Below are 15179 nucleotides of genomic sequence, written 5' to 3'. Positions count from 1 at the left end.
TTATTACCGTATTACCCTGAGTGTGCCGCACTCTGGTTTATTACCATATTAAACTGTGTGTGCTGCACTCTGGTTTATTACCGTTTTACCCTGTGTGTGCCACACTCTGGTTTATTACCGTGTTACCCTGTGTGTGCCGCACTCTGGTTTATTACCATGTTACCCTGTGTGAGCCGCACTCTGGTTTATTACCGTGTTACCCTGTGTGAGCCGCACTCTGGTTTATTACCGTGTTACCCTGTGTGTACTGCACTCTGGTTTATTACCGTGTTACCCTGTGTGTGCCGCACTCTGGTTTATTACCGTATTACCCTGTGTGTGCCGCACTCTGGTTTATTACCGTTTTACCCTGTGTGTGCCGCACTCTGGTTTATTACCGTATTACCCTGTGTGTGCCGCACTCTGGTTTATTACCGTGTTACCCTGTGTGTGCCGCACTCTGGTTTATTACTGTGTTACCCTGTGTGAGCTGCACTCTGGTTTATTACCGTTTTACCCTGTGTGTGCCGCACTCTGGTTTATTACTGTTTTACCCTGTGTGTGCCGCACTCTGGTTTATTACCATATTACCCTGTGTGTGCTGCACTCTGGTTTATTACCGTGTTACCCTGTGTGTGCCGCACTCTGGTTTATTACCGTGTTACCCTGTGTGTGCTGCACTCTGGTTTATTACCGTGTTACCCTGTGTGTGCTGCACTCTGGTTTATTACCGTGTTACCCTGTGTGTGCTGCACTCTGGTTTATTACCGTATTACCCTGTGTGTGCTGCACTCTGGTTTATTACCGTATTACCCTGTGTGTGCTGCACTCTGGTTTATTACCGTGTTACCCTGTGTGTGCTGCACTCTGGTTTATTACCGTGTTACCCTGTGTGTGCTGCACTCTGGTTTATTACCGTGTTACCCTGTGTGTGCCGCACTCTGGTTTATTACCGTGTTACCCTGTGTGTGCTGCACTCTGGTTTATTACCGTGTTACCCTGTGTGTGCCGCACTCTGGTTTATTACCGTGTTACCCTGTGTGTGCTGCACTCTGGTTTATTACCGTGTTACCCTGTGTGTGCTGCACTCTGGTTTATTACCGTATTACCCTGTGTGTGCCGCACTCTGGTTTATTACCGTTTTACCCTGTGTGTGCTGCACTCTGGTTTATTACCGTATTACCCTGTGTGTGCTGCACTCTGGTTTATTACCGTGTTACCCTGTGTGTGCTGCACTCTGGTTTATTACCGTATTACCCTGTGTGAGCCGCACTCTGGTTTATTACCGTGTTACCCTGTGTGTGCCACACTCTGGTTTATTACCGTGTTACCCTGTGTGAGCCGCACTCTGGTTTATTACCGTGTTACCCTGTGTGTGCCGCACTCTGGTTTATTACCGTGTTACCCTGTGTGAGCCGCACTCTGGTTTATTACCGTATTAGCCTGCGTGTGCCAGACTCTGGTTTATTACCGTGTTACCCTGTGTGTGCTGCACTCTGTTTTATTACCGTATTACCCTGTGTGAGCCGCACTCTGGTTTATTACCGTGTTACCCTGTGTGAGCTGCACTCTGGTTTATTACCGTATTACCCTGCGTGTGCTGCACTCTGGTTTATTACCGTGTTACCCTGAGTGTGCTGCACTCTGTTTTATTACCGTATTAAACTGTGTGTGCCGCACTCTGGTTTATTACCGTGTTACCCTGTGTGTGCCGCACTCTGGTTTATTACTGTATTACCCTGTGTGTGCCGCACTCTGGTTTATTACCGTGTTACCCTGTGTGTGCCGCACTCTGGTTTATTACCGTGTTACCCTGTGTGTGCCGCACTCTGGTTTATTACCGTATTACCCTGTGTGAGCCGCACTCTGGTTTATTACCGTGTTACCCTGTGTGTGCCGCTCTCTGGTTTATTACCGTGTTACCCTGTGTGTGCTGCACTCTGGTTTATTACCGTGTTACCCTGTGTGTGCCGCACTCTGGTTTATTACAGTGTTACCCTGCGTGTGCCGCACTCTGGTTTATTACCGTATTACCCTGTGTGTGCCGCACTCTGGTTTATTACCGTGTTACCCTGTGTGTGCTGCACTCTGGTTTATTACCGTGTTACCCTGTGTGTGCCGCACTCTGGTTTATTACCGTGTTACCCTGTGTGAGCAGCACTCTGGTTTATTACCGTGTTACCCTGTGTGTGCAGCACTCTGGTTTATTACCGTGTTACCCTGTGTGTGCAGCACTCTGGTTTATTACCGTGTTACCCTGTGTGAGCCGCACTCTGGTTTATTACCATATTACACTGTGTGAGCCTCACTCTGGTTTATTACCGTGTTACCCTGTGTGAGCCGCACTCTGGTTTATTACCGTATTACCCTGTGTGTGCCGCACTCTGGTTTATTACCGTATTACCCTGTGTGTGCCGCACTCTGGTTTATTACCGTATTAGCCTGCGTGAGCCGCACTCTGGTTTATTACCGTATTAGCCTGCGTGAGCCGCACTCTGGTTTATTACCGTATTACCCTGCGTGAGCCGCACGCTGCTTTATTACCGTATTAGCCTGCGTGAGCCGCACTCTGGTTTATTACCGTGTTACCCTGTGTGCGCTGCACTCTCTTTTATTACCGTATTACCCTGTGTGAGCCGCACTCTGCTTTATTACCGTGTTACCCTGTGTGTGCCGCACTCTGGTTTATTACCGTGTTACCCTGTGTGAGCGCACTCTGGTTTATTACCGTATTACCCTGTGTGAGCCGCACTCTGGTTTATTACCGTGTTACCCTGTGTGAGCCGCACTCTGGTTTATTACCGTGTTACCCTGTGTGAGCCGCACTCTGGTTTATTACCGTGTTACCCTGTGTGAGCCGCACTCTGGTTTATTACCGTATTACCCTGTGTGAGCCGCACTCTGGTTTATTACCGTGTTACCCTGTGTGAGCCGCACTCTGGTTTATTACCGTATTACCCTGTGTGTGCCGCACTCTGGTTTATTACCGTATTACCCTGTGTGTGCCGCACTCTGGTTTATTACCGTATTACCCTGTGTGTGCCGCACTCTGGTTTATTACCGTGTTACCCTGTGTGAGCCGCACTCTGGTTTATTACCGTATTACCCTGTGTGAGCCGCACTCTGGTTTATTACCGTGTTAACCTGTGTGAGCCGCACTCTGGTTTATTACCGTGTTACCCTGTGTGAGCCGCACTCTGGTTTATTACCGTGTTACCCTGTGTGTGCCGCACTCTGGTTTATTACCGTGTTACCCTGTGTGTGCCGCACTCTGGTTTATTACCGTGTTACCCTGTGTGCGCGCACTCTCTTTTATGACCGTATTACCCTGTGTGAGCTGCACTCTGGTTTATTACCGTGTTACCCTGTGTGAGTCGCACGCTGCTTTATGACCGTGTTACCCTGTGTGAGCCGCACTCTGGTTTATTACCGTGTTACCCTGTGTGAGCCGCACGCTGCTTTATGACCGTATTACCCTGTGTGAGCCGCACTCTGCTTTATGACCGTGTTACCCTGTGTGAGCCGCACTCTGGTTTATTACTGTATTACCCTGTGTGAGCCGCACTCTGGTTTATTACCGTATTACCCTGTGTGAGCCGCACTCTGCTTTATGACCGTATTACCCTGTGTGAGCCGCACTCTGGTTTATTACTGTATTACCCTGTGTGAGCCGCACTCTGGTTTATTACCGTATTACCCTGTGTGAGCAGCACGCTTCTTTATGACCGTATTACCCTGTGTGAGCCGCACGCTGCTTTATGACCGTGTTACCCTGTGTGTGCCGCACTCTGGTTTATTACCGTGTTACCCTGTGTGCGCGCACTCTCTTTTATGACCGTATTACCCTGTGTGAGCCGCACGCTGCTTTATGACCGTGTTACCCTGTGTGAGCCGCACTCTGGTTTATTACCGTGTTACCCTGTGTGAGCCGCACGCTGCTTTATGACCGTATTACCCTGTGTGAGCCGCACTCTGCTTTATGACCGTGTTACCCTGTGTGAGCCGCACTCTGGTTTATTACTGTATTACCCTGTGTGAGCCGCACTCTGGTTTATTACCGTATTACCCTGTGTGAGCCGCACTCTGCTTTATGACCGTATTACCCTGTGTGAGCCGCACTCTGGTTTATTACTGTATTACCCTGTGTGAGCCGCACTCTGGTTTATTACCGTATTACCCTGTGTGAGCAGCACGCTTCTTTATGACCGTATTACCCTGTGTGAGCCGCACGCTGCTTTATGACCGTATTACCCTGTGTGAGCCGCACTCTGGTTTATTACCGTATTACCCTGTGTGAGCCGCACGCTGCTTTATGACCGTATTACCCTGTGTGAGCCGCACGCTGCTTTATGACCGTATTACCCTGTGTGAGCCGCACGCTGCTTTATGACCGTATTACCCTGTGTGAGCCGCACGCTGCTTTATGACCGTATTACCCTGTGTGAGCCGCACGCTGCTTTATGACCGTATTACCCTGTGTGTGCCGCACTCTGGTTTATTACCGTATTACCCTGTGTGAGCCGCACGCTGCTTTATGACCGTATTACCCTGTGTGAGCCGCACGCTGCTTTATGACCGTATTACCCTGTGTGAGCCGCACGCTGCTTTATGACCGTATTACCCTGTGTGAGCCGCACGCTGCTTTATGACCGTGTGACGTAGCTGGGGCCTGTTGTTGCCGGGATGAGTGGCCGGGCCCTGGTGTCCGGTGTCTGGATGTTGCTGTCGGCGGGAGCGGCCGGATTGTGTTGGGCGGTGGCGGGGCCGAGCGAAGAGCGACAGCGGGAACTGTCCCGGGTAACGTCCGGGTCCGGGGGGGGGGGACCCGGGGGGGGGGGGGGGGGGGGCGGTGTCCCGGGTCCGGGGGGGGGACCCGGGGGGGGGGGGGGGGGGGGGGGGGGGGGGTGTCCCGGGTCCGGGGGGGGGGACCCGGGGGGGGGGGGGCGGTGTCCCGGGCGGGTTTTCGGCCTAAAGAAGGTTCTGGAATTTTCCCCATTTACATTTTTTTTACCGGTTCCGAATTCGCGGTTTCTGACCCCATAAAAACCCCCATAAAACCCCCCATATACCCCCAAACCCTCATTAAATACCCTATAAATCCCCCATTCACACCCCATATACCCCCAAACCCTCATTAAATACCCTATAAATCCCCCATTCACACCCCATATACCCCCAAACCCTCATTAAATACCCTATAAATCCCCCATTCACACCCCATATACCCCCAAACCCTCATTAAATACCCTATAAATCCCCCATTCACACCCCATATACCCCCAAACCCTCATTAAATACCCTATAAATCCCCCATTCACACCCCATATACCCCCAAACCCTCATTAAATACCCCATAAACCCCCATTCACACCCCATATACCCCCAAACCCTCATTAAATACCCATAAACACCCCCATTCACACCCCATATACCCCCAAACCCTCATTAAATACCCTATAAATCCCCCATTCACACCCCATATACCCCCAAACCCTCATTAAATACCCTATAAATCCCCCATTCACACCCCATATACCCCCAAACCCTCATTAAATACCCTATAAATCCCCCATTCACACCCCATATACCCCCAAACCCTCATTAAATACCCTATAAATCCCCCATTCACACCCCATATACCCCCAAACCCTCATTAAATACCCTATAAATCCCCCATTCACACCCCATATACCCCCAAACCCTCATTAAATACCCTATAAATCCCCCATTCACACCCCATATACCCCCAAACCCTCATTAAATACCCTATAAATCCCCCATTCACACCCCATATACCCCCAAACCCTCATTAAATACCCTATAAATCCCCCATTCACACCCCATATACCCCCAAACCCTCATTAAATACCCTATAAATCCCCCATTCACACCCCATATACCCCCAAACCCTCATTAAATACCCCATAAACCCCCATTCACACCCCATATACCCCCAAACCCTCATTAAATACCCCATAAACACCCCATTCACACCCCATATACCCCCAAACCCTCATTAAATACCCTATAAATCCCCCATTCACACCCCATATACCCCCAAACCCTCATTAAATACCCTATAAATCCCCCATTCACACCCCATATACCCCCAAACCCTCATTAAATACCCTATAAATCCCCCATTCACACCCCATATACCCCCAAACCCTCATTAAATACCCTATAAATCCCCCATTCACACCCCATATACCCCCAAACCCTCATTAAATACCCTATAAATCCCCCATTCACACCCCATATACCCCCAAACCCTCATTAAATACCCTATAAATCCCCCATTCACACCCCATATACCCCCAAACCCTCATTAAATACCCTATAAATCCCCCATTCACACCCCATATACCCCCAAACCCTCATTAAATACCCTATAAATCCCCCATTCACACCCCATATACCCCCAAAACCCTCATTAAATACCCTATAAATCCCCCATTCACACCCCATATACCCCAAACCCTCATTAAATACCCCATAAACCCCCATTCACACCCCATATACCCCCAAACCCTAATTAAATACCCCATAAATCCCCCATTCACACCCCATATACCCCCAAACCCTCATTAAATACCCTATAAATCCCCCATTCACACCTCATATACCCCCAAACCCTCATTAAATACCCTATAAATCCCCCATTCACACCCCATATACCCCCAAACCCTCATTAAATACCCTATAAATCCCCATTCACACCCCATATACCCCCAAACCCTCATTAAATACCCCATAAACCCCCATTCACACCCCATATACCCCCAAACCCTCATTAAATACCCTATAAATCCCCCATTCACACCCCATATACCCCCAAACCCTCATTAAATACCCCATAAACCCCCATTCACACCCCATATACCCCCAACCCTCATTAAATACCCTATAAATCCCCCATTCACACCCCATATACCCCCAAACCCTCATTAAATACCCTATAAATCCCCCATTCACACCCCATATACCCCCAAACCCTCATTAAATACCCTATAAATCCCCCATTCACACCCCATATACCCCCAAACCCTCATTAAATACCCCTATAAATCCCCCATTCACACCCCATATACCCCCAAACCCTCATTAAATCCCCATAAACCCCCATTCACACCCCATATACCCCCAAACCCTCATTAAATACCCTATAAATCCCCCATTCACACCCCATATACCCCCAAACCCTCATTAAATACCCCATAAACCCCCATTCACACCCCATATACCCCCAAACCCTCATTAAATACCCTATAAATCCCCCATTCACACCCCATATACCCCCAAACCCTCATTAAATACCCTATAAATCCCCCATTCACACCCCATATACCCCCAAACCCTCATTAAATACCCTATAAATCCCCCATTCACACCCCATATACCCCAAACCCTCATTAAATACCCTATAAATCCCCCATTCACACCCCATATAACCCCAAACCCTCATTAAATACCCTATAAATCCCCCATTCACACCCCATATACCCCCAAACCCTCATTAAATACCCTATAAATCCCCCATTCACACCCCATATACCCCCAAACCCTCATTAATACCCTATAAATCCCCCATTCACACCCCATATACCCCAAACCCTCATTAAATACCCCATAAAACCCCCATTCACACCCCATATACCCCCAAACCCTCATTAAATACCCCATAAACCCCCATTCACACCCCATATACCCCCAAACCCTCATTAAATACCCCTATAAACCCCCCATTCACACCTCCATATACCCCCAAACCCTCATTAAATACCCATAAACACCCCCATTCACACCCCATATACCCCCAAACCCTCATTAAATACCCTATAAATCCCCCATTCACACCCCATATACCCCCAAACCCTCATTAAATACCCTATAAATCCCCCATTCACACCCCATATACCCCCAAACCCTCATTAAATACCCTATAAATCCCCATTCACACCCCATATACCCCAAACCCTCATTAAATACCCATAAACCCCCATTCACACCCCATATACCCCCAAACCCTCATTAAATACCCCATAAACCCCCATTCACACCCCATATACCCCCAAACCCTCATTAAATACCCTATAAATCCCCCATTCACACCCCATATACCCCCAAAACCTCATTAAATACCCTATAAATCCCCCATTCACACCCCATATACCCCCAAACCCTCATTAAATACCCCTATAAATCCCCCATTCACACCCCATATACCCCCAAACCCTCATTAAATACCCTATAAATCCCCCATTCACACCCCATATACCCCCAAACCCTCATTAAATACCCTATAAATCCCCCATTCACACCCCATATACCCCCAAACCCTCATTAAATACCCTATAAACCCCCATTCACACCCCATATACCCCCAAACCCTCATTAAATACCCTATAAACCCCCATTCACACCCATATACCCCCAAACCCTCATTAAATACCCCATAAACCCCCATTCACACCCCATATACCCCCAAACCCTCATTAAATACCCTATAAACCCCCATTCACACCCCATATACCCCCAAACCCTCATTAAATACCCCATAAACCCCCATTCACACCCCATATACCCCCAAACCCTCATTAAATACCCCATAAACCCCCATTCACACCCCATATACCCCCAAACCCTCATTAAATACCCTATAAACCCCCATTCACACCCCATATACCCCCAAACCCTCATTAAATACCCTATAAATCCCCCATTCACACCCCATATACCCCCAAACCCTCATTAAATACCCTATAAACCCCCATTCACACCCCATATACCCCCAAACCCTCATTAAATACCCTATAAATCCCCCATTCACACCCCATATACCCCCAAACCCTCATTAAATACCCTATAAATCCCCCATTCACACCCCATATACCCCAAACCCTCATTAAATACCCTATAAATCCCCCATTCACACCCCATATACCCCCAAACCCTCATTAAATACCCCATAAAACCCCCATTCACACCCCATATACCCCCAAACCCTCATTAAATACCCTATAAACCCCCATTCACACCCCATATACCCCCAAACCCTCATTAAATACCCTATAAATCCCCCATTCACACCCCATATACCCCCAAACCCTCATTAAATACCCTATAAATCCCCCATTCACACCCATATACCCCAAACCCTCATTAAATACCCCTATAAACCCCCATTCACACCCCATATACCCCAAACCCTCATTAAATACCCCTATAAACCCCATTCACACCCATATACCCCCAAACCCTCATTAAATACCCCATAAACCCCCATTCACACCCCATATACCCCCAAACCCTCATTAAATACCCTATAAATCCCCCATTCACACCCCATATACCCCCAAACCCTCATTAAATACCCCTATAAACCCCCATTCACACCCCATATACCCCCAAACCCTCATTAAATACCCCATAAACCCCCATTCACACCCCATATACCCCCAAACCCTCATTAAATACCCTATAAACCCCCATTCACACCCCATATACCCCCAAACCCTCATTAAATACCCTATAAATCCCCATTCACACCCCATATACCCCCAAACCCTCATTAAATACCCTATAAATCCCCCATTCACACCCCATATACCCCCAAACCCTCATTAAATACCCCTATAAATCCCCCATTCACACCCCATATACCCCCAAACCCTCATTAAATACCCTATAAACCCCCATTCACACCCCATATACCCCCAAACCCTCATTAAATACCCTATAAATCCCCCATTCACACCCCATATACCCCCAAACCCTCATTAAATACCCCTATAAATCCCCCATTCACACCCCATATACCCCCAAACCCTCATTAAATACCCCATAAATCCCCCATTCACACCCCATATACCCCCAAACCCTCATTAAATACCCTATAAATCCCCCATTCACACCCATATACCCCCAAACCCTCATTAAATACCCCATAAATCCCCCATTCACACCCCATATCCCCCAAACCCTCATTAAATACCCCTATAAATCCCCCATTCACACCCATATACCCCCAAACCCTCATTAAAACCCCATAAATCCCCATTCACACCCCATATACCCCCAAACCCTCATTAAATACCCCATAAACCCCCATTCACACCCCCATATACCCCCAAACCCTCATTAAATACCCCATAAACCCCCATTCACACCCCATATACCCCCAAACCCTCATTAAATACCCCATAAATCCCCATTCACACCCCATATACCCCCAAACCCTCATTAAATACCCCATAAAACCCCCATTCACACCCCATATACCCCCAAACCCTCATTAAATACCCCATAAATCCCCCATTCACACCCCATATACCCCCAAACCCTCATAAATACCCTATAAATCCCCATTCACACCCCATATACCCCCAAACCCTCATTAAATACCCCATAAACCCCCATTCACACCCCATATACCCCCAAATCCTCATTAAATACCCCATAAACCCCCATTCACACCTCATATACCCCCAAACCCTCATTAAATACCCCATAAATCCCCCATTCACACCCCATATACCCCCAAACCCTCATTAAATACCCTATAAATCCCCATTCACACCCCATATACCCCCAAACCCTCATTAAATACCCCATAAACCCCCATTCACACCCCATATACCCCCAAATCCTCATTAAATACCCCATAAACCCCCATTCACACCCCATATACCCCCAAACCCTCATTAAATACCCTATAAATCCCCCATTCACACCCCATATACCCCCAAACCCTCATTAAATACCCTATAAATCCCCCATTCACACCCCATATACCCCCAAACCCTCATTAAATACCCCATAAACCCCCATTCACACCCCATATACCCCCAAACCCTCATTAAATACCCCATAAACCACCATTCACACCCCATATACCCCCAAACCCTCATTAAATACCCCATAAACCCCCATTCACACCCCATATACCCCCAAACCCTCATTAAATACCCCATAAACCCCCCATTCACACCCCATATACCCCCAAACCCTCATTAAATACCCTATAAATCCCCCATTCACACCCCATATACCCCCAAACCCTCATTAAATACCCTATAAATCCCCCATTCACACCCCATATACCCCCAAACCCTCATTAAATACCCTATAAATCCCCCATTCACACCCCATATACCCCCAAACCCTCATTAAATACCCTATAAATCCCCCATTCACACCCCATATACCCCCAAACCCTCATTAAATACCCTATAAATCCCCCATTCACACCCTATATACCCCCAAACCCTCATTAAATACCCTATAAATCCCCCATTCACACCCCATATACCCCCAAACCCTCATTAAATACCCCATAAACCCCCATTCACACCCCATATACCCCCAAACCCTCATTAAATACCCTATAAATCCCCCATTCACACCCCATATACCCCCAAACCCTCATTAAATACCCCATAAATCCCCCATTCACACCCCATATACCCCCAAACCCTCATTAAATACCCTATAAATCCCCATTCACACCCCATATACCCCCAAATCCTCATTAAATACCCTATAAATCCCCCATTCACACCCCATATACCCCCAAACCCTCATTAAATACCCTATAAATCCCCCATTCACACCCCATATACCCCCAAACCCTCATTAAATACCCTATAAATCCCCCATTCACACCCCATATACCCCCAAACCCTCATTAAATACCCCATAAATCCCCCATTCACACCCCATATACCCCCAAACCCTCATTAAATACCCCATAAACCCCCATTCACACCCCATATACCCCCAAACCCTCATTAAATACCCTATAAATCCCCCATTCACACCCCATATACCCCCAAATCCTCATTAAATACCCTATAAATCCCCCATTCACACCCCATATACCCCCAAACCCTCATTAAATACCCCATAAACCCCCATTCACACCCCATATACCCCCAAACCCTCATTAAATACCCTATAAATCCCCCATTCACACCCCATATACCCCCAAATCCTCATTAAATACCCTATAAATCCCCCGTTCACACCCCATATACCCCCAAACCCTCATTAAATACCCTATAAATCCCCCATTCACACCCCATATACCCCCAAACCCTCATTAAATACCCTATAAATCCCCCATTCACACCCCATATACCCCCAAATCCTCATTAAGTACCCTATAAATCCCCCATTCACACCCCATATACTCCTGACCCTCCCCAATACCCCATAAAACCCCCATTCACAACTCATATACCCCCAGACCCTCCCCAATTCCCCATAAAACCCCCATTCACAACTCATATACCCCCAGAGCCTCCCCAATTCCCCATTTAACCCGCAGTCGCACCCTATATACCTCCAGACCCTCCCCAAAACCCCATATAAACCCACTATAAATCAAAAACACCCAATTTTTTTATTCGTTCATGGGATGTGGGTGTCACTGGCTGGGCCCAGCATTTATTGCCCATCTCCAATTGCCCTTGACAAGGTGGTGGTGAGCTGCCTTCTTGAGCCGCTGCAGTCCATGTGGTGTAGGTACACCCACAGTGCTGTTAGGGAGGTAGCTCCAGGATTTTGACCCAGCGACAGTGAAGGAACGGTGATATATTTCCAAGTCAGGATGGTGAGTGGCTTGGAGGAGAACTTCCAGGTGGTGGTGTTCCCCATGTGTCTGCTGCCCTTGTTCTTCCAGGTGGTAGTGGTCATGGGTTTGGAAGGTGCTGTCTAAGAAGCCTTGGTGAATTCCTGCAGTGCATCTTGTAGATGGTACACACACTGCTGCTACTGTGCGTCGGTGGTGGAGGGAGTGAATGTTTGTGGATGGGGTGCCAATCAAACAAGCTGCTTTGTCCTGGATGGTGTTGAGCTTCTTGAGTGTTGTGGGAGCTGCACTCATCCAGGCAAGTGGGGAGTATTCCATCACACTCCTGACTTGTGCCTTGTAGATGGTGGACAGGCTTTGGGGAGTCAGGAAGTGAGTTACTCACGACAGGATTCCCAGCCTCTGACCTGCTCTTGTAGCCACAGTGTTTATATGGCTAGTCCAGTTCAGTTTCTGATCAATGGTAACCCCCAGGATGTTGATAGTGGGGGATTCAGTGATGGTAATGCTATTGAATGTCAAGGGGCATTGATTGGATTCTCTCTTGTTGGAGATGGTCATTGCCTGACACTTGTGTGGTGTGAATGTTACTTGCCACTTGTCAGCCCAAGCCTGGATATTGTCCAGGTCTTGCTGCATTTGGACATGGACTGCTTCAGTATCTGAGGAGTTGCAAATGGTGCTGAACAGCTGAAGATGGTTGGGCCGAGGACACTACCCTGAGGAACTCCTGCAGTGATGTCCTGGAGCTGAGATGACTGACCTCCAACATCCACAACCATCTTCCTTTGTGCTGGGTATGAGCACAACCAGCGGAGAGTTTTCCCCCGATTCCCATTGACTCCAGTTTTGCTGGGGCTCCTTGATGCCACACTCGGTCAAATGCTGCCTTGATGTCAAGGGCAGTCACTCTCACCTCACCTCGAGAGGGAGGATTACTGCGATGGATGGAGTTTAAAATGGGATATTGAGAGATTATCCAATTTGGACCCAGGAAAAATCAATTGGAATGCTTTTCAACTGGTGGGAACCTTGGAATTATGAGGAGCTGTGAGGGATTTAGGGGATCTGAGTGGAGAAATCACTAAAGGCCAGTGGACAGCTAGAAAATTCAATCAAAAAGTCCAATGGAGTACTGCCCAGAGGCTGGCACACGGGTGGGTGGAAGTGTTGGTTACTTGTGTCGAAAGCTCTGCTCAGACACCCTGTTCAGTTCAGGACACTGTCTCAGGAAGGAGACATGGCGAGGACAGGTTTGCATATTATCCTGAGTGTGGAAGATTGAGGAGCGTTGGTGTGTAATGTGTTTGTGTATGGTTGTGACCTGCTCTTTCTGTTGGTTTCTTATACAGCAGCTGCCGGAATCAAATCAAGCCCAGCTAGAGGCTAGCAGGAAGAGAAACACTCTGCTCATGCAAATCATCAAGGAGTCAGCAGAGAGTGAGAAGAACATAGCTCTGGAAAGAGACTGGAACAAACTTTCCAACTCAGGTCCTGATTCCAAACCTTCCCGGTGATCGACACAAAATGCCAAAGGCTGTTTGACAAATTAATGATCTGACGATGACCTTCACTAGAGGGAGGAGATGTCGTCTTTGGAGTACAAAACAATCCTTTGCTTCACTGACCCAAGATAAACGCTGCCCCAAGAACTCTGAGCAATTCAAGGAAACTCTCTTACATCAACTCCAACCTTCCAATACAGAAGAGAATCCATCGTCTGAAATGTAATTATTGGAAACTTTCTGTGTATTTAATTAAAGTTTTGACAGTGAACAGTATCTAATGATCTTATTCTCTTTACCCTGCGGAGATGGTGGGGATGGCAGATTCCTACATCTTTACCATCTCTCATTGCCCCATTCTGCCCTCTCTAGCTCTGCCCTTGTGGCACTGCCCCACCTGTCCAGCTTCACCCGTCTGGCACTGCCCCACCTGTCCAGCTTCACCCGTCTGGCACTGCCCCACCTGTCCAGCTTCACCCGTCTGGCACTGCCCCACCTGTCCAGCTCTGCCCATGTGGCACTGCCCCACCTGCCCAGCTCTGCCCATGTGGCACTGCCCCACCTGTCCAGCTTCACCCGTCTGGCACTGCCCCACCTGTCCAGCTCTGCCCGTCTGGCACTGCCCCACCTGTCCAGCTTCACCCGTCTGGCACTGCCCCACCTGTCCAGCTTCACCCGTGTGGCACTGCCCCACCTGTCCAGCTTCACCCGTGTGGCACTGCCCCACCTGTCCAGCTCTGCCCGTCTGGCACTGCCCCACCTGCCCAGCTTCACCCATGTGGCACTGCCCCACCTGTCCAGCTTCACCCGTCTGGCACTGCCCCACTGTCCAGCTTCACCCGTGTGGCACTGCCCCACCTGTCCAGCTTCACCCATGTGGCACTGCCCTACCTGTCCAGCTTCACCCGTGTGGCACTGCCCCACCTGTCCAGCTTCACCCATCTGGCACTGCCCCACCTGTCCAGCTCTGCCCGTGTGGCACTGCCCCACCTGTCCAGCTTCACCCATGCGGCACTGCCCCACCTGTCCAGCTCTGCCCATGCGGCACTGCCCCACCTGTCCAGCTCCACAAGTGTGGCACTGCCCCACCTGTCTGTTCCTGC

At 48.6% G+C, this 15179-nt stretch overlaps 1 protein-coding gene across 2 annotated transcripts; it reads left to right on the top strand.

Annotated features, from left to right (window-relative positions):
- The first annotated feature begins 4632 nt into the window (after window positions 1-4632).
- On the top strand, window positions 4633-14347 carry LOC121274753 (ubiquinol-cytochrome-c reductase complex assembly factor 3). 2 transcript variants are annotated; one of them, XM_041182097.1, is made up of 2 exons: window positions 4633-4776; window positions 13927-14347. In XM_041182097.1, the coding sequence occupies exons 1-2, from the start codon at window positions 4663-4665 to the stop codon at window positions 14086-14088; spliced, it is 276 nt and encodes a 91-aa protein (XP_041038031.1). In that variant the 5' UTR covers window positions 4633-4662; the 3' UTR covers window positions 14089-14347. The 2 variants fall into 2 exon arrangements, with proteins under 2 accessions (XP_041038031.1, XP_041038030.1); XM_041182096.1 differs by having other exon boundaries at window positions 13924-14347.
- The last annotated feature ends 832 nt before the right edge of the window (window positions 14348-15179 follow it).

The sequence above is a fragment of the Carcharodon carcharias genome (genome assembly GCF_017639515.1).
Source record: "Carcharodon carcharias isolate sCarCar2 chromosome 37 unlocalized genomic scaffold, sCarCar2.pri SUPER_37_unloc_6, whole genome shotgun sequence".
NCBI lineage: Eukaryota > Metazoa > Chordata > Chondrichthyes > Lamniformes > Lamnidae > Carcharodon > Carcharodon carcharias.
This window is presented reverse-complemented; position numbering and strand designations above follow the sequence as displayed.